This window comes from Brassica napus, chromosome A1 (assembly GCF_020379485.1).
Source record: "Brassica napus cultivar Da-Ae chromosome A1, Da-Ae, whole genome shotgun sequence".
Lineage (NCBI taxonomy): Eukaryota > Viridiplantae > Streptophyta > Magnoliopsida > Brassicales > Brassicaceae > Brassica > Brassica napus.
Genome location: NC_063434.1, coordinates 21,934,953 through 21,956,019, shown reverse-complemented (window position 1 = coordinate 21,956,019; position 21,067 = coordinate 21,934,953). Strand labels below are relative to the sequence as shown.

The 21,067-nt window shown below is 37.1% G+C and overlaps 3 protein-coding genes across 3 annotated transcripts; 2 read left to right on the top strand and 1 right to left on the bottom strand.

The window, feature by feature from the left end:
- The first annotated feature begins 131 nt into the window (after positions 1-131).
- LOC106453438 (putative E3 ubiquitin-protein ligase XBAT35) lies at positions 132-2,825 on the top strand. The gene is made up of 10 exons (XM_048736886.1): positions 132-386; positions 468-582; positions 671-751; positions 917-1,005; positions 1,096-1,187; positions 1,333-1,414; positions 1,504-1,606; positions 1,696-1,746; positions 1,887-1,972; positions 2,064-2,825. The coding sequence occupies exons 1-10, from the start codon at positions 285-287 to the stop codon at positions 2,592-2,594; spliced, it is 1,332 nt and encodes a 443-aa protein (XP_048592843.1). The 5' UTR covers positions 132-284; the 3' UTR covers positions 2,595-2,825.
- A 2,990-nt stretch (positions 2,826-5,815) lies between these two features.
- On the top strand, positions 5,816-10,151 carry LOC125576888. Its single transcript, XM_048737420.1, has 7 exons — positions 5,816-6,071; positions 7,132-7,994; positions 8,064-8,327; positions 8,425-8,724; positions 8,798-9,276; positions 9,346-9,454; positions 9,522-10,151. Exons 1-7 carry the CDS (start codon positions 5,816-5,818, stop codon positions 10,149-10,151), a joined length of 2,901 nt encoding a protein of 966 aa, XP_048593377.1.
- Positions 10,152-10,611: 460 nt separating this feature from the next.
- On the bottom strand, positions 10,612-13,084 carry LOC125576873. The gene is made up of 3 exons (XM_048737374.1): positions 12,110-13,084; positions 11,148-12,020; positions 10,612-11,076 (listed from the first exon to the last, which is right to left on the bottom strand). Exons 1-3 carry the CDS (start codon positions 13,082-13,084, stop codon positions 10,612-10,614), a joined length of 2,313 nt encoding a protein of 770 aa, XP_048593331.1.
- Positions 13,085-21,067: the final 7,983 nt, after the last annotated feature.

Genomic DNA, 21,067 nt, shown 5'->3' with positions numbered 1-21,067 from the left:
GATTAACAAGTTCTCAAAAAATAATTAGTGGGTAAAAATTTGAAATCATCTATAAGATAGGGACTATTTAACAAAATCTAGCAAACTATGTGGAAACGTTTACACAAAGTCTTAACTCTGAACTGACCTAACTTTCTCCCAACGGTCTCATTAAATATATTTCTTCTTCTCTTATTGTTTCCTGAGAAAATTCCAGGATCGATTCAACTACCAAAGACGATATTTTTTCTTCTGGACTCTGTATATATAATCAATTATTCCTCCTTTCTTTCAGCGAAGGAAAAATGGGGCAACAGCAATCGAAAGGGGAATTGCTGTTTGAGCAAGTGAGCTATGGTAACTCTGAAGGGATTCAATCTCTTCATCGTGAAGGAGCAGACCTCGAGGTTCAATTCCATTGATTGATTGTTATTGAAATGCTCGTAATTTAGGGGTTTTACATAATCTGTGTGATTTTGGGATTGTAGTGGATGGATAGAGAAGGGAAAACGCCTTTGATCATGGCTTGCATGAACTCTGAGTTTTATGATGTCGCCGAGACTTTGATCGAGTTAGGCGCTAATGTCAATGCTTATTGTCCAGGTACTTAAGAGCTGGTTAGGATCATAAAGAACGTTGAGTACCTATAGCTAATGTGGTTTCTCTCTCTCTCTCTCTTGTTGGTTATAAGCTCGCCATGCAGGGACTCCTCTGCACCATGCTGCTAAAAGAGGTTTTGAGAATATTGTTAAGTTACTTCTTTCCCATGGTGGTATGTGTTTATTATCTCTTACAGCTTATACTTTCAGTTTGATACTCCCTCTTTTTAGAAAATATACAAATTAAATGTTATCTTAATATGTGCACGCAAATCTAAAACAATAATTGAACTAAAACGGAAGGAGTATCTCATATGGTATAATCCCGTCTTTGGTAGCAAATCCACTTGTTCTCAATGATGATTGCCAGACACCACTTGAGGTCGCTAGAGTCAAAGGGTTCAGCAATGTTGTACGTGTCATTGAGGTATGATCATTTGTTGTTGCTGACTTGTAAGTGATGGATATGATTGTTTTGTGGATTGTTAACTATTTTGGATTTGTTTATTCTCTGTAGAGTCACATCTGCTTATTCTCTGGTTGGATGCGTGAGTTTTACGGCCCTGCCATTCTTGATTTATTTAATCCTCAGCTTCTTTCAAGAAAAGTGTGAGTATCCACTATACTTCACCCTTGTCTATCTTTTCTTTCTGTGTCATACTCTGCTTGTGTGCACAGAAAATGAATTCTGAGGAAAACGTTTTCCATTATGCACATGGCTACTTATGAATCATCTAAAGATTATGATTTCCAGATGGGTAGTCATTGTACCAACTGGTTCAAGAAATCCTTCAAAGCCTTTCAAGTTGGAGCTGGTTATATATGCTAGTTTGCAGGTACAATGATCATTACTGTTAACAATTAAGAGAACAAGTTCGGGACATTTTACTCTCTATGTGTTTGAGTGGTAATGATGTAATCTCAGGAAGCACAGCCACGCGCAGTGATGCCGTTGTGGAAAGCAAACTTGGAGGAACCAAAACCAAAGCAGTCTGATACTTCAGTGATTATTGTCGAGAACTCCATAAGTAAATTTCTTGCTATGCTTTTTATATGTTGTTGACATGGAACCTCTTGCTTTGTGGTGGATTATGATTGAACTTATTCTGGTGGATAGTTCCAAGACGCAGGAGGCAGAGAAGAAAACGTAGGCATCAAGTAGTTAGGCGTAAGTCTACACTGTTTAGTTGCTAGCAACCATCCTTAGTTCATATCAGAAACTTTTTACCTTCATGAACTAAATAGAACTCTGTTTTATCTGATCTTGCGTTAAAATATTTTGTAAGCTTTTCTTCTCTTTTATTACAGAAACACGTCTTAGACTCGCTCCATCCATTGAAGGTGACGAACAACAACTTAAGTGGTTTTGTGATGCATGTAAAGGAATTCCTCAGGTGATTGTCAAAACAACACTAGCCAATTTAATGTTTCATTTCATCGTTCTTTGTATTATATAATGAAACATTAATGGAGTTAAATATACAGACAACACATCCTTCAAACTTTCTCCAGACAGCACCGTCTGCGCCGCCACTTCATCATGCTATGAGTGAGACACCAAATGCCAATCACCATTACATTGATGAAGCAAGTTCCTCCACAACACCACCACCTCCACCTCCACCTCCTTCCTCAGGGAAAGCAAGCACCTCGGGTCTCAATAGCCATGAAAGTGTTATTGTACATGAACCTTCACCATCAGTTTCTCCATTGACAGATGATGATGATGTACAAACCCCAGAGGAAGGTCCATTTCATTACCCAACAATCGATTCAACACCTGTTGATGTCCCATCTTCTTATCTTCTACCAGCTTCAGCAGAGGGTGAAAAGAAAGAAGACGGGATCTCTGGACAGTGTTCTATATGTCTCGACGCTCCATCTGACACGGTTTGCACCCCGTGTGGACATGTCGCAGGATGCATGTCTTGCTTGACCGAGATCAAATCCAAGAACTATGGATGTCCGGTCTGTCGCGCCAAGATCGATCAGATCATTAAACTGTACCGTGTCTGAAATAGACAGGTACTACATGAACTCACATGGGATAATCTCTCTCATTCATTGTGTTGTGAGATTAAAGCTTTCCAACAGTTGACACTCTCTTTCTCTATTACTCAACTATGATCAAGAACCCTGTTTCTCTGTTGTTGTTAAACAATACCTATGTGTCGTATAAACGGTTTTGGATGAAAAAATGTAAAAGTATTCATGCCATATTCTATTTTAGTTTATAGTTGATTGTAATATTCTTAGAATAATTGGTAGATTGGCAAAAACCCCAAACTAAACTGACCAGAATCCAAATTGACCCAAACCAAACTACAACAGTATACGTCTAAACCATTTAGTTAAAAAAAATAATTAATCCAAATGGTTTGGTTTTAAATCAAACCCCAAAAATCGAAATATTTCTTTAATTAAATTAACTAAATATATTAATAGTATGAGTATTTAAAGTATTTAACCATTTAATCTAAACTAGTAAACATAATTTATAAATTTTACTTATAAGTGACAGAAAAAAAAAACACAAATAAAAATAGAACAAAGGAATATGAATCTTATATATTAACATCAAAACCAGAAAAAATTATTTATATTAGATTTAATGGCCGGTGTAACCTCTGTAAGAAAACTATCAAATTTCGATGGAGAAGTGGTACTAAATAAATCCTCAAAATAATTTACTGCCACTTTTTCCACACCATTGTCCCCTGTAATCCAATTCCCATCCACATCATGTAATCCAACAATTCTATTGCGAACCCGTCTTTGTCTTCTTAAAGCATGATAAAATTTTGTATTAAGATCCCCAGATGCATACCACATGTTCCGGCTTTTCTAGTGCCAGTACTCTTCCTCATCCTTATATGCCTTTTGTAATTTTCTAGAGACCTCCAGAATATCCTCATGAGACCTAGTATTATCTGTTTGTACCTCCTCAAGAGCTTGTTGTAGTTCGTTTATTTTTTTCCTTTCCATAAGGAGAATTATCTTTCCGCCATCTAGCAATTTCATGACGACAATTACTAATTTTCTCCACTATATTCCGTGTTCTCCCTTCAACTCTTCCTTCGTTATAGTCTATCCAACCTGATGTAATTGATTCCATTAGGCCCGCCTGTCCAATCCATCTCTTATCAAACCGAAATTGTCCTTTCCTCTTGGTAACTTTATCCTCAAGATAAGCCACCACAGGCCGATGATCAGATGCCACCATTCCAAGATACTCTGTAAAAGAACATGGGAATAAAGTGTGTCATTCTTCATTCGCTAAAGCACGATCTAGACGGCATCTAACCGTCACTGCCCCTTTTCCTTTTCCTCTTCTCCATTGCCACGACATTTTATTCCCCCGGGCCGGGAATTCGAGTAAACCGCTATTTCTTATCATGTTATTAAAAGGAATAAACGAATCTGCACTCCTTATAGATCCCCCATATTTTTCATGATTTCCTGTAATCTCGTTGAGGTCACCAATAATAAACCATGGTTCAGATCGCGCTAGCCCATACCTAGTTAACCGTTCCCACACTTGCTCTCGCATCTTTTGAACTGGATCTCCATATACAAAAGTAAGATAAACATGTTTACCAAGAACCTCCGCTTCCACATCAATCATTCGATTGCTAGAATATAAAACTTTTACCTGAAACTCATTATTATAAAAAATTGCTAAACCCCCACTTCTCCCCAATGGATCCACTGTGACCAGATTATCATATCCAAAGTGAGCTTGAAATTTCTGAACAAAATCTGGTTCTTGTTTAGTTTCTGCTAGAAATAAAAAAATCTGGTTTGTGTTTATGCAGTATCTCACTCAAATAGCTTATAGTCCATTTGCTGTCCATTCCTCGGCAATTCCAACTTAAAATTCTCATTTAAAAATTAATATTTTATTTTCTCCGGAGAGCCAGAAACAACGGGTGTGATGATACCATGTGTCTCCAAACCAAGTATATTCTATCCTTTGTGACCATTCCATGAAATACCATAAAAACTCCAGTATCTTGAGAAAAAGAGAGACACGTGTATGAATCAAATAAGTCTTTTTTATTCCAATACTTAAACTCACAAATATAAATAAGCAACATTAAAAATGCAACAAGAACCAAAGAAACCATAACACCAGGAGAGAAAACGTGACCAAAGATCCCAAACAGCTTCCATAACTGATATTTTATTGAAAATATCAAACGCTTCCTGTTGGCTTCACCACTTCATACGATGTCCTGCTATCGGTTACCAAAGGCAACTGTAAAGAAGCTGATGAGTGCAGTTTCACAATTCTGGTGGAGTCCAGGGGGAAGCATTAGAGGCATGCATTGGAAATCATGGGATAAAGTATGTGTATAAAAGGATGAAGGAGGTTTGGGATTTAAGAACATCACAGATTTCAATACGGCGATGCTTGGTAAACAGTTATGGCGATTGATTGAAAAGCCTAACACTTTATTTTCTCGAGTTTTCAAAGGTCGGTATTATAGGGGAATACTTCACCCTTGGAACCGATTCGTTCATATTCTCCGTCTTATGGCTGGCGGAGTATTATTTCTACTAGATCTCTGGTAAGCAAAGGACTAATCAAAAGGGTGGGATCAGGACCTTCTATTTCTGTATGGAGTGATCCTTGGCTCCCAACCACTCGCCCGAGACCAGCTAATAAAAATCAACACAACTTTTATCCGAACCTTAACGTGGAGTCTCTCATTGACTCTACCTCGCGTACTTGGAACTTTGAGGCAATTCAGATTTTGGTGGATCCCCAAGACGCAAAACTTATAGAAAGCATCCCTTTGAGCAGGACTCAGCAGATAGATAGAGATGGATGGCACTTTACAAAAACTGGGAAATATTCTGTCAAGTCAGGATATCAGGTAGAACGGATCTATCCAGATAGAGAAAGACCACCTTTACTGATTGGCCCCACAGTTGATGTTTTGAAGGCTTACTGTTGGAAAATACGGTGTCCACCAAAGTTGAAACATTTCCTATGGCAATTAGTGACATGGTGTATAGCAGTGCGAAAGAATTTACACGCAAGGGGGATTCAAGGGGATACTTGTTGTGTAAGATGTGGAGCTCATGAGGAATCGATAAATCATGTGTTTTTTGAATGTCCTCCAGCTCTCCAGGTTTGGGCTCTCTCGAAGATACCATCAAATCCAGTTTTTTTTCCAACAAGTGCCCTCTTCACAAATATTGATCATCTATTTTGGAGAGTCCTTCCGCAGATGGAGGATCACCAGTTTGCTTGGATACTTTGGTACATCTGGAAAGCTAGGAATAATAAAGTGTTTAGTAATTTGGACATGGATCCTATGGATACGCTTAAATTGGCAGAAACGGAATCGACATTGTGGGCTGAAGCACAAGTATTACAGGATCAGAGAATGGCTCCACAAATAAACACGCTCTTACCGTCAATTCCAGGAAGATGGTGTTTTACAGATGGCTCGTGGAAAGAGGGTTATAATTTTTCAGGACAAGGTTGGCTCAGTACTTTGGAAGGTTTTGATGGATTGTTGGGGGCAAGGAATGTTAGGGCTAGTGTCTCGCCTCTTCATGCGGAGATGGAAGCGTTACTATGGGCAATGGAATGTATGCAGAATTTACGTCAATTTCAGGTTACGTTTGCAACAGATTGTTCTCAATTGGTGAAGATGGTTTCGGAACCAGAGGAGTGGCCAGCTTTTGCAAATTATTTGGAAGATATCAAGATCTTGAAAGGTGCTTTACCCGATCAGAGCTAATCTATGTACCACGGACGCGAAACTCAAAGGCGGATAGTCTAGCACGCAGTGCTAGAAACCAATTGTCTTTTGTCGTTCCCATAGATGCAGATCACCCGGTTTGGTTTACAGAGTCGATATGAGTCTATATAGTTGATGATAAAAAAAAATATTAGATTAAAAAGAGTAATTACCTAGACTAACTCACATTCATCTTAAAATTACTACAATAACTCATATTAAAATTAAATTACTAGACTAAAATGAGGGATAAGCAAAAGTACTAAAAGCCCATTACTAATTTGATTAACTACAAAATTGCCACTAAAAAAAAAAGTAAAACATATCGACAAAAAAAAAAGAGAAAAATAGAAACAAACCTTTTCTTTCTTCCTCTCACGACGACATCTACTTCTCCGTCGTCTGAGTTCTCTGTCACAGCCATCGTCGTCAAGACCTCTGCCACAGCCGCCGTCGACAACTCCTCTGTCACAACTGCCGTCGACAACTCCTCCTTCACAGCCGTGGTCGACACCTCCTCCTCAAGTCGCAATCGGCTTTGATTTGGGTAGGAGATGAATCCCAATTTCAACTGTAAGTGCTAAATCAATTCAATTACCACTAGTTATTACACTTTTTTAACATATTTTTTGATTCAGATGTTTGATTTCGAAAACCCTAAATCCCAATTTCAACATTCTTTCACTTTGAAATTTCAAGACTTTTTTTTTCTGTTATTAAAGTTTGGTTATGACAGTCTGTTGATCGGAGAATGTTTCTAGACAAGAAACTAACTTGTTAAGTACTTTATTTTTCAGGTACGGTTTCTTCTTCGGATATAAGAAAGTATCCTCGTCGTTTGTATGAGGTTGGGAAAACCCCAGTTCAGAGTAGGAGCATGAACCATAGTTGTTATCTCTCCAACATTCAAACCGTGAGAGAAGAACTTGGGGAAGATGTTTGGTCTGAGTTGAGGGAATCAGCTATTGGAGTTATTGTGAAGCTGAAAGAGCTGCCTTATATTTGGTCTGCGAAAGTTGTTCACCATTTTCTTGCCAATCAATTGGCAATTGAGAGCAGTCATGAGATTTGGTCTTTGATAGATGATTCTATGCCATTGCGTTTCTCTTTGTATGAGTTTGGAGAGATTACAGGTCTGAATTGTGATCCTTTCGACAAGCATGACGTTTGGGATGTTGACCATCAAGAGTTTTGGCTGGAGATGAACGTTCCGACATCAGATGGACCTACATTGCTAGAGTTGCAAGCCATATTGCCGATTTGCAGAAACTGGCCTCGAGAGAAGCGAGTGATGATTGGTTTGCTGTGTCTGCTATCCATTGGCATATTTGGCATTTCAAGCAACAGCAGAATTCCTTTGCATTGTGCTAAAAGGGTGATGGACACTGCAGCTTTCCAGCGATATCCATGGGGCCGTATTGGATTTAGCAGCCTTGTCGATTCCATTAAAGTACTCACATATGAAGCAGAGAAGAGTTACACACTTCACGGCTGTGTTCATGTGCTGTTAATATGGGTTTATGAGTCTGTCCCTGGTTTAGGAGAAATATATGGGAATCGGATTGATGGAGCTGATGTTCCTCTTCTGTCATGGAAGGGATCTCGTACGCGTATAAATTTCTCAGATTTTTGTGCCCAAGAAAAGAGAAAATATCCAAAGGTATAAACACAAGTAGTATTTCTTCCATTTAAATTTTGTGTCTTATTAATCTTGTATATTACTTTGCAGGTTCGTGTGAGGCATATGATTATGAAGCCAGTGGAGGATATATATCCGAAGTGGGACAATGATAAAATTTATACTGATCTGGACAACATGATAAAAGACATCCTTAATGGTCAGCTAAATGAGAAGTTTTGGGATGCAGTGCCCACTACCAAATGCCAGAAGAGAAAAAATGGTGTTGCCGCATCTGTTGTTCCAAACCAGAGGCCTTCTACTATGCGAAGAAAAGACAAAGAACCTGCTGATGGAAGTGAAGCATCTGATATGGTATGTACAAAATGTTCTTGTAGTTAGTAATAGAAAAATGTCTTTTTTTAATTTATTTTGTTAATGACATGGTTTTGTTTTGCCTATGCATATGAAGGCTGCAGCTCACAACGTTGCCATAAGTGGGTTAGCTGAGTTGGTTAAAATCCTCACTGCGAAAATGGAAGGCATCGATGATAGTGTAGCTGACAAGGTTACTAAAGCATTAGATGCTACTATTGACTCTAAGGTGGAAGCAAGAGTGCGAGTATATGAGTCTGACTTACGGAATCAGATTGCAAAATTGGAGGCACAAATAAATGATAGTAAAAACAACGCTGATGTGAACATTGCTCCTGATGTCGCCACCTCCAAAGCGTATGAGGATGAGGAAGATGGTGCTTGTAGCAATGACTTGGTACAATTCTTTATCATTTGTTCTTGTAATTTTTTTTAAAATTGTATACTAATTCTCACCGTCTATTTCTCAGTCATGGATTGTTCAGAAGAAGATCAATTCACAAGATGGACTGCCAGTTGATTGTGTTGTGAAGAAGGAGAAAAAAGATAAGAAGACGATGGATAGCACACAGAATCTTACGACTGAAGTGGTGATAAAGACTGGGAAGAAAGCTGGAATTCCACCAAGAAGAGTTAAGCAAGAGAAGGCCTTCGAGATCCCACAGCTAAATGATGAATCCATATCTTCAAAAGATTTGGAAAATCATCTACTGTGGGAGAAGAGTGTAAAATGTAGGGCGGTGTTGGAAGCACTTGCTTCAAATTTGAAGGAGCATACACGCAGACGCAAGCCTCAGTTGACAAAGACTCAAGTTTGGCCGTTTGTTGGAAATTCAACAGTGAAGCGTATTATAAGTGGTGAGAAAGTCTCCAAGGAACCTTATGACCCATTAGCTAAGGTGGAGGCAGAGAAACTGCAGAAAGTTTTGGACTTCATCAACTCTGATTTGTAAGTTTCCTCTTGTACATCCTTGCTTCTTATTTCGATAGTCTAATAATTTATTTTTCTTGTTTGTAGGGAAGCAAAGGAGCCTGGTGTTGGAGATGAAAGTGCTGGATTTTTCTTGAAGTTATTGATACCTAGGGATGATTGGCCAACAAAAGACTACGGCTGGTTGAATGACTCCGTAAGTTTAATTTCTGATTTTTAATCTCTACGGCTGGTTGCTGACTGTAAATTGTGTCTTGTCTTAGCACATTGCAGCAGCAATGCTTATGTTTCACAGACGGTCCAGGCAAGAACAGTCTCCATATTCCTCTTCTCGAATTGCATTTCTGTCTCACTGGTTTGTGAACTCATGGGTGAACGACTACAAGAGCTGGGACCAGAACACTGAGTTGTCAGAAATGTACACCAAGGCTTTTAATGGAGAACACCCGGCTGATTTTGTCACAGGTAATAAGTGGATTGCAGACGTCGACGATCTTTTCCTCTGCCACCATGTTAATGGAGATCACTGGGTTGCTCTACGCATCGAGCTGCTTAAGGGGAAAATTCATGTCTATGATAGTGTTTGCACACATGTGAGTGATAAGGAGATGAAAGAGGCATGCCGGCCTTTCATGAGAATGATACCAGCATTGCTTAACAAGATGGTGCCTGCTAAAACGAGAACGAAAAGTGGAAAGCAGTTCGGTTATATTAGGCACAAGAAGATCCCCCAAAATGAGAACCCGGGAGATTGCGGTGTGTACTCTTTGATGTACATTGAATGTCTAGCTCTTGGACGTAACTTTGATGGCTTGAATGATCAGATTATAACACAATTGCGCTTGAAGTTGGCAGGAGATATTTATGAGGAGGTGACTAAGACAGCCGAATAGTTTGGTTTCTAGCTTTAGAGATGTAACTTGATGTTTTTTTGGTTTTAGACGGATGTATAACTTGATGGTTTTTGGCTTTAGCGGATGTATAACTTGATGGTTTTTGGCTTTAGCGGATTTATAACTTGTTTGGTTTTTGGCTTTGCGTTTATGAGGATGTGTTTTGTTTAAAGTAAAATCTAATATACTATAAAACCATGAGGTGGTTCTTTACTCGGGAATGTAAAGCATAATCAACTTATTTTCTAGAAAATAAAATGGCAAAGGGACACCAAGGCAAATGCTTTGGATTCGTCCTCTTACTATGCTTCTTCAGTTCAACTTTCGCACGCAGGATTCTTAAAGATCTAGACCATGGTTAAATAGTTCTGATATATTTAAAAAAAAATCTTAATAGGAAATGAACTAAATAGTAATGAAACACCAAAAGAGTATACCAAGAAACTAAATAGAATACTCATCACTTAAGAGGACATGTTGTAGAATTGTGTCCCACATGGTTACAAATTCTACATGTGTGTTCCTTCCTTGGCCGCTTCTTGTCTGCAACTTTCTGCAAAATAGATTTATGTCTTGATTTTTTGGGTCTTCCCGGTGGTTGGCGGACATCAGGCGGCAAACAGATCCTCTTTGCAACTTCTTCTGGAATTGGAACATCAGCTGCATTGGGCATAACAGGAGTGAAATATGCATTGTAAAGGTACTGCGTCCGATAGTACTTGTGACAAAGTGATATACGTGATATCTTTCTAGCTTCCGCAGCAGCTATAGCATGAGCACATGGTAGCTTCTCCAAATCAAATCTACGGCAAGAACATGTTTTTTCTGTAAGGTTTACAACATGTAAAGATGAGACTCCCATCACTTGTGACTGATGAATGTCGATAGCTTGAACCTTTAATAGATTAGCAATAGGTATACGGCCCTGAAAATGGTAAAGTATTGTTATTAGAAACCAGTCTACCGAAATAAAAAAATTGATTATACATATATTACCTCCAACAACTTCTCCACACCACGAGTCAGAGAAGTTTTCATCAAGTCAGCATCATGTTTTCTTGTTGCAAACCAACGTGTCATCATTAATCGGATAGACTCTAAAAGGCGAACAATTGGCAAGCTTCTCACATCTGACAAAGCTCTGTTTATGGATTCAGCTATGTTACTTGTAAGGATGTTATATCTATCACCTCTAAAATGCGCTCGAGCCCACTTACACACATCAGCACGTTCCAAATATGCATGTAAATCTGGATTTAACCCTTTAATCGTCTCGAAGCTTGCTTCAAAGTCAGCTAACCTAAAAGAGTACGCAGCTTTTTTGACCAAACCAAACAGATCACGTCCTCTGTACCGTAATAAGATGTTCTTATATAAGTGGTACGTGCAAATTCCCGTGCTAGCCAACGGATAGACCACTGAAATTGCCTTCCTTATTGACTTGTGCCTGTCAGAAATTAATGCCAATCCTTCATCATCGGGTATCACACGGCTGAGTTGACGGAAGAACCATGTCCATGATTCATCATTCTCTGTGTCAACCACAGCAAATGCTATCGGAAATATCTGAAAATTACCATCCTGTGATGTTGCAATGAGAAGCGTTCCTTTGTATTTTCCTTGCAAGAAAGTACCATCAACCACCACAACCTTTCTCATAAATGGGAAGCCAGTAATGCTAGCGCTGAATGCAAGGAATAAGTACTTAAATCTATTGTTTGCATCAACTTCCAGTCGAGCTAAGGTCCCAGGATTTGCCATTCTAATCTTGTGCAGGTAAGAAGGTAACTCCTTATATCCATTCTCCGATGAACCCATTACGAGATCTCTAGCAACTATAAGTGTACGATGAGATTTCCAGTAATCCATCTGCGATATACAATAAACAGCACCAAGGTCAAAAACAAGTAAGGTCAGATAAGACATTAGATTCAATGTAAAAAGCGTAGTCAACAAACCTTGATTCCGAAGCTCATGTTCATAGCACTCTCAACATGACGTGGCAAAATAGTTCGATCAACCCCACCAATATAGTCTTTGTACAAGAGGCCAAGAATTTCAGGAGTAGCTTGTCGAGAACGAGACGAACGCTCTGTTACTGAGCAGGAATGTTCATCTACATATACTCGGATTGTGAACCTTGAAGATTCACCTACTGGTGTAGCTCTAAGCTTCCACGTACATCCTTTTACCCAACATTTTACAAACCACAGCGTAGGGGTAGATTTATCCACATCAAAATCGAATTTGTGGACGACTGAACAGATCTTCAGACGTGTAGCCAATGCATCTTTTGAATCCAAACTCTGCCCCACTTCCAGTTTGAAAGAGCTCAAGTCGAACCTATTATGCGTACAATCTCCTTTTGGTGTCTTTAGGACTGTCGCTGAACTCATCTTTGTAGGAGATCCCTGACTCTCTTGTACTTGGTCTGGCGGAAACCCATATGAGGTAAAGTTTTCGTCATCAGACGTTGCTCCATCAGAATCGTCGCAGTAATCAAATCGATCATTGTCTTCATCTGAATCTTCATCCTCTGCCAACAATGGGTCATTTTTTTGCAGGAATTCTTCTGGTTCTTTGCTAGCTTCTTCAACCTCTTTTTTCTTCAGTTTAAACTCTACACAGAGTCTAACGTTTTCGACTTTGTGAAGACACAAAAATCCATGAAATTGCCTATCGTTTCTTACTTTCACAGGAGGGGTATCGAGGTTTTCCTTGACCAGTTTAGGTTTTGGCAAAACGTACGTTAGCTCCAACTCGTGTTCTGCGAAATCAACTTCATAATCCTCATATATGGTTTTCACAAAATCTTCATATCTAGTTTCCTCGTTAGCTGCAAGTAATTTACTACCTTGATCATTATCCACTTCAAATAACCATTTTTTTCTTTCAAATTTCCACTTTCCACAGACCAGAATGATGTGATCCATGTTTCTCCAACCAATAAGGATTGCAACAAGTGTTTAAAATAGAATGAAAAGAAACAACTTGAAAAGGAAGAGAAGAGGGATGAAAGAGATGACGACAAGTACAAAATTTCCCTAATTCTAAGTTTAATTAACCTAAAAACTAAACCAGATTCGGAATTATTAGTAAACCGGGTCGAAATTAAAATTGTTGTACATAAACCCAGATTTTCATTAATAAATCTGCCACAACATAAACAAAAAGTCTGCTATCACGTAAAGAAAAAGTCTGCCACTTCATAAAAAAAAAGTCTGTCAACAATCTTAAATCGGCTATATAAATCTGCCTTAAGAAAATAAGTCGATCACAAAAAGTAAATCTACCCAGAAAAAAATAAGTTGATTTTATAAATCTACCATTTAGAAATAATCTACTACCATATTCGATAGACATATTCTTAAAAATCTGTTTTTTAATCAAATCTGACAATTAAATCTGCCGTGTGAACAAATCTGACGTTTTCTAAAAAATCTGCCACCACTTTAATAGTAGTTTTTTTTTTCTACACAGATTTTATAAATAGACTTATTGGTCGATAGATTTATTTTTTTGAAAACAAATCGGCCGTCGATTAAATAATAAGGGCATTCGGGTAATATTTTTTTTTTTGTTATAACTATGTGTATGGGCAATTTCGACCAAAAAAATATTTTAATAAATTTCAAAAAATATGAGTCATTCTAGTAATAACATAACTAATTTGTGTCATTTTAGTAAACTTCCCAAAAAATAATAATATAAAATTATTGGATTACATCTTCTATATTTTTGTTATAATGTTTCGATTTACGCTTAAATATGAAGAAAATAATGATTTAGTGTTAAATGAGATTTGCTATATGCTTTTATAAATTTTTACCCAATTAAAACAAAACTAAAAAAATCAACTTGAGAACTAAACAAACACGAACTTAACCAACTAAACCGAATCAAACATAAACCAAACACAAGACAAATTAAATTAATTTCGGTTGACTTTAATTAAAATTTTCTTAGACCCAAATAAACTAAACCGAATCTGAATTTAAATCGAATTGCCCACCCTTAATTGGTAATGAATCGGGGATTGGTTCCAAAAAGTAAGAACAGGAAAAATTAATTATTGTACGGAAACATGATGGTCATGGAAACTGTTTGTGTGCAGAGAACGTTTCCGTTAATTACTCGCAATCTATGTGCCTTCTTGCTCCATCGCAAGTACGTACGTATATTTACTCAATAAAAATAGTTTTACATACAAATCTACTGGAATATTTTTACTGCTTTTAGGTAGGGAGATTAGAATAAAAGTTGTAAGGCTATGAGATAATTATCCCCCCACCAAATGTAGCATAATGAGAAGCATCATGTCATTGCCATTTGCCAGTAATAGCTTCAACTACAAGGCTAATTACAAATACACTTCATTTTAAAAGGTTGGTAAAAGTCAAACTAACAATAGTGAAATTGTTTGGTTGAATATTGGTGTAGCTGAGGCACAAAGGATATTAACATCTGCATTTAATACATTTTAGTTGCTCTAATTTTTGAGAAAAAAAATTAAAAATTATTCCTAGAAAAATCTACTAAAAGTCTAAAGCCGAATTGAAAAATTATTTGATGTGTTTGTCTGGTAAAACATTAACAAAAAAGTGATCAACACTTCAACAGTCCCCAAAATATTTTAAAAGCAGTAAAATATGACAATACAAAAAAAATTGAGAACTCCACTTTCCGACTTCCAATATCATTAGAACATCTTTAGTTAGAAATATGGTTCCTCGAATTAAATCTTTCAAATATATATATACAAAATATTTATATTTTATTAAAGATATCTCAAAATATTATTTTGTTAATATAGTATTATATTTTTGAGAAATTTTGTGAAAAACCATGTTCTTATTACTATATTTTGTAACTCATAACAGTCAAAATGATATACTTTTACCGCACTGTGATCATTCCAACATGATAATTGGCCATTTTGATTTTAGTGATAGATGTTCATTATAATCATTGATTAACAATGACCAACTATCAGCATACATAACTTTTACATATCTTGAAAAGGGATTTTGGTTTGAAATCTCTCCGTTATTATAAACAAAAGATTATATAAATTAATTTGCACCACTAAAACCAATATACAGTATATATATATGGTTTATATATGCTATATATATTTATATATGGTTTATATATATTTCCCCAAAAAAAATGGTTTATATGTAGGTAACCATCATTTTTCGTTGTTTATAACTTCTTATTTCACCTTTCTTTTCCACTGACAATAGCTTTGTTCATATAGGCTTAAATTTTCAATAAGAGAGAAAAGAGCCAAAAATGAAAAACCAACTGAAAAATTTCACATGGTCCACTATGACATGAAATGAACAGTGAGATCGATTGATTGACTCTACCTTTATCCTTCTTTATTAAGTAACAATTCAAACACACTTCACTGCTCCTCTTTATGCCTCTCTGTCCCCATCCAGATTCGTACCTCTGCCACAAGTTACCCCTTGCTGCTAACTTCTTTAAGGGGTCATCTCGACTTTTCATTCCAGGTGTTGTCCACTCACGCCAAGAACCAAATATATTATCGTCACTATATTCTCTCTGCCTACCCTAGTCTCCTCTAAATCAATAATCTATAGTGTTGATCACTAGATCTGTAGATTTGATTCCATCTTCTCACTTTAACTGTAAACTACTGTATTTGTCTATAGTTGTAGTATTTAGCTACCAAAGATAAGAGCATAATATGCTTGTAAACTAACTAACGTGTCAAAAATGATCCTTAGAATGACTAAGAGAAGAGTAGGGCATGCCTCCTACGTTCCCGCTCATTTACGTAGTAACATAGGTCGGTTCTTTCTTATCCAGTCGAAAGTACAAGGAAGTGGCGTTGTATCATTCTTTGTAAACTCTTATTCGTTGGGTGATAAACGAAACAAATTATATATTCGCCAGTTGAAAAGAGAAAATCCATTTTAAAAGAACAAAACTTGGAGAGCCAATGGCTCAATGCACACGTTTTTTTAAAACATAGCACAACACAAAAGTCTTGCATTTATCCCTATTTTCATATAATGTTCAGTTTAAAAATCATATAGTCTAAACCACATTCTGATTTAGGTTTTCAAAGCTACATTGATGATCAATTAATAACATCATGTCTAATATGCATTTAGATTTATGAATTAACTTACATAATAATTTGGTAACTTTCTAGTACATTCAGCATACAACCACGAGAGTGATGGTCGCTAAATTTCCAATGAGTCAATGCTATAGTTGTGATGATTTCCATGTGAATTTAGGTCAATCTGAATCCAACTCAATATAGATCTCTATTACTCCCCTCTTGTTTTCTCGATGAAAGCATTTTAATCAGAAAGATCATATGGATTTTCTAGAGATTAGTGTGGTTGTGTGAAGTTTGATTCAAAATTTACATCAACTAGAATAAATAATTAATTGTTGAAGTTCGATTATTTATGTTTAACATTTGTGATTTGTGCATGTGTATATTTTATAATCTCAAACGATAAATGTTGTTTTAATTATTATAACAACTTACTAATAGTTTAATTGATAGTTTTTAAGTTTGTTAGGTCGACGATCTATTTTTTCACAAAAACTATCATATTGCATTAGATATCTCTCGAAGAGTGATCTCATTCCATATGTCCTCGAAAATAAAATTTAAGATTTGTTTCCCCATGAATTAAAAGTTCAAGACTAAAATCCCCATAAAATTAAAATTAAAAATCTTAAAACCCAGAGATCATAATTATAGTTGGTTTATTGATTTTAAATTTAACCATAAACCATATCAAATTGGAACAAACCGAACTAAGATCCAATTAAAATCCAAATTCATTTAATAAAACCATAAACCGCTGGATTAATATCCAGACCCGATTAATTCCCTAAAATTTACCATTTTCATTTGTTAGGATAAGTATGTATTTAAGTTGAGATAAACATGTAATATATTAGAGATAAATACTCTAATTATAAGTCGGTAGATAGATGATTATGTAAAGTTGTATATAAGTCAAGCTTGAGACTCAGGATCAATACACATAAAATATTCAGTACTTGCAAACTTATCATGGTATCAGAGCAATAGATCCAACCAAAAATGACTGTTGCTTGTTTTTCATTGATTATTTCGGTTCTAATTCTTACACTTAGCAAAAACATGGAGGATGAGAAGGTTATTCTTACCTGCGTGTCCGGAGATAAGGGTGCGAGCTCACCTTATTCAATTTTTTCGTCGGATAATCATGGAGCTTTGATTACTTCGGTTCAGTTAAAAGGTGACAATTACAATGAGTGGGCAACGGAGATGATGAACGCTCTCCAAGCTAAGAGAAAACCCTGCTTCATTTATGGTACTTTGAAGAAGCCGCCGGAGGGACATGCTAATCTAGAGGCTTGGCTCAGTGTGAATTTCATGATTGTGGGATGGTTGCGAACATCTATCGAGCCACGAGTTAGATCAACTGTGACGTTCATAACGGATGCTCACAAGCTTTGGGAAAATCTCAAAGAGAGATTCTCGGTAGGTAATAAGGTGAGGGTGCAATAGCTGATGTCCAAACTGGCTTCATGCAAGCAAGATGGGCAAGCACTGATTGACTATTACAGTCGCCTAGCAAAGATGTGGAAAGAATTGCAAACGTATAGGCCTCCATCGGCTTGTACGTGCGATGCAGCTGCCGTGTACGAGAAGGAAAGAGAAGATGAGAGTGTTCATAAATTTGTGATGGGGCTGGATGAGTCCATGTTGGACATGTTGTCACAGCGATCATAGAAGCTGATGTCCTACCAGACATAGGAAAAGTCTACAACAAGATTGTGCGTGAAGAATATCGTCTAAACTCTGCAAAAATTCATGAACAACAGCAAGAGGCTGTAGGGTTTACAACTAGACGTGATAATGGTGACTTAAGTGTAGGACATGGAGGTTCACATGATGACTTCACCTCACAAGCGTTCAGAACAAAGGACAATATCGAACTTGTTCGAATTGTGGTAGAACGAGTCATGAAAAGTCTGCATGCTGGCAGCTAATTGGGTACCCGGAGTTGTTTACCTAAAGAAGAGGAAGAGGAACTTGTGGTACATCAAGAGGAGGAGGTGGTCGCGGTAACAGTTCGTCTCTAGGAAGGACAATCTAATGTGGCCTTTGCGACCATATCAAATCCAGTAGGATCTACACCTCCCGAGCTAACTCCAGAACAGAGGAGAGCGATCACTCAAATCATCAACAACAAATCAAACTCTTCCGATAAGTTGTCCGGTAAGGATACGGGTGATGTGATTAATTGATACATGCACATCACATCATATGACGGGGGATATCAACCTACTCATTGATCTCGAAGATATCTCTCCATGTAAAGTTGGGTTTGTTGATGGAAGCACCACGGTTTCAAAGAAAGTGGGCGTGTTGCCTTTGTCTGATCGTACTCATTATATGATGTGTTATATGTTCCATATTTGAATTGCTCTTTGATCTCAGTATCTAAGTTACTCAAGCATTCAAACTGTTTTGCATTTTCACTGATACTATATGTGTTTTGCAGGACCGGTGTTTGAGGATGCTGATTGGAGCAGGTGAAGAACGTGATGGGTGTACTATGTTACGGATGTCAGAGCTGTACGTGTTAACAAGACTGTGAAGGTTGAAGATTTCAGTGTTGTGGCATCGTCAGTTGGGGCATCTAGAGTTTTCAGCTTTGTCATCGTTGTCTTTATTTTCTGGTATTAGTGTTTCTGAAAGTTTACATTCGTGTGAGGTCTATTTCCAGGCTAAGCAAACTAGAGATCAGTTTTCTGAAAGTTCAAATAAAACTACCGATTGTTTTGAGTTGATTCACATTGATGTGTGGGGCCATATCGTGTTTAAGCTTCGTATGTAGCATCTTATTTTTTCACTGTCGTGGATAACTTCTGACGAACTGTGTGGACGTTCTTGTTACTTGAGAAGTCGCAAGTAAAGAAAGTAGTAGAGAATTTTTGTGCTTATGCTGATACCCAGTTTGGAAAGACAATAAAGAAAGCAAGCAGCGACAAAGGCACCGAGTTCATGTGCTTGTCGTCGTTTTTCAAAAACAAAAGGGGTAGTTCATCAGAGTTCATGTGTAGGAGCGCCGCAACAAAACGGTAGTATGGAGAGAAAACACCATCACTTGTTAAATGTTGTGCGATCGTTGCTCTTTCGGACAAGTATGTCGATTAAGTTTTGGAGAGAAGATGATCTTGCAGCAGCACACGTTATAAATATCACTCCAACCAAAGTTGTTACCGGGAAGTACGCTCACAAGTTGTTGTTTGGACCAGTTCCCTCGTACTCTGATCTGCAAGTTTTTGGATCACTTTGTTTTCCTCATAAGCAGTTGCGAGACAAGAAGAAATTTGCATCTCGGAGTAGGAGATGTGTATTCGTGGGATACACCTTTGGAAAGAAGGGATGGCAGTTATATGACTCTGAGAAGAACGAGTTTTTGTGTCTCGTGACGTGATCTTCAAGGAAAATGAATTTCCGTTTTCAAACAGTTCATCTGAAGTATCTCCGACTCCCGTCATTACAGAAAACTTTGAGGATGTCTTCTTGACGAATGAAATAGTGGGTATTGGAAACAGGGGGAGTAATGATGATGTAGGAGAATCAACGCCACAAGTTCCAAGTGTTGAGCATGTCTCTCAAGACTCTGCAATGATTTAAATTGGACCTAAAGTAGGAGGAAAAAGGACTGCAGAGACACCAGCGGTGGTTAACCTTTAATGCAGCAGAAACAGAGGTAGCTTTGGGTTCACTCATTTGTTTCATCCCTACAAAAGACATGTTCACGTTCCTCCTCAACACCGGTTCTCTCGACGTAGTTTATGTTTTTGTTATTGCTACCACCATAGAGCATAGAAGCTACGACATTAAACCTTCAGTCATTGTTATAATTATTTCTCCACTGATCACATTAAACTTTGAGTCTCCTTCTCTCTCTCTTTGGATCTTCTCCAATTGCAGGGGAGTATCAAACACTACACGGCTCTGAGAAACTTTTATCTCTCAAAGAACAATCTCAACGGAAGTTGCCGGAAAGGATCAATGCTCTGCAACTTATCAAAATTGCAGATGCTTTCTGAAAATCAAAATTCTTAATAAATTTCGAACAACAATTTGAGGGCTCGTCCTCTGTTGGATTTGGAAATTATAAGCAAATGCGTAATTTGAATGATGGTTTTACGGGTCGGGTACTAAGTTTGAGCAAATACTTAGTTTGGAACTGTTTTTTTCTGGTTCAATTTTGGGTTTAGTGGTTTGCTCACAAGTTATATTAAACCAAGATATATGGGGAAATAAATCTTAAACTTTGTTTTCGGAGATAAATAGAATGAGGTTACATACTTCATAACATATATGATGCTATATGATAGTTCTTGAGTAAAAAAAATCATTCCACGTCTGACAATTTGATACTTTGTTGAATGCATGGAACTTAAAAATTATTGAGTTATCTATTTGACAACTAATATTATTAATTAATAGGAGAAAGTTGTAGGGATATATTTCTAAATTAATTAAATTCCTAAATAATAAAATACTACATCTGATTTTTTTTTTAAAGGAGTGAATAGATTTGTTTACTATTTAACATCTTAATAGCATTTCAATATGCATTAGTTACACCATCCATACACCCCCTTTAAGCTTTAACCTTTCATCCAGCAAAACTAAAAATACTCGAACCTGATCTAAAGTGTAAACGGATTTAATAGTCCTATAGCAAATACATGACCCGAACCCGAACGGATATCAGAACACCACCTCTACAGATAATAATAATTGATTACAGAGATGTATATGTAATATGAGTAGTAGTGGTAGTAGTAGTAGTGTTTAACTCGATCTATATAGTCAAAATACAAGCTTGCATTATTATGAATCC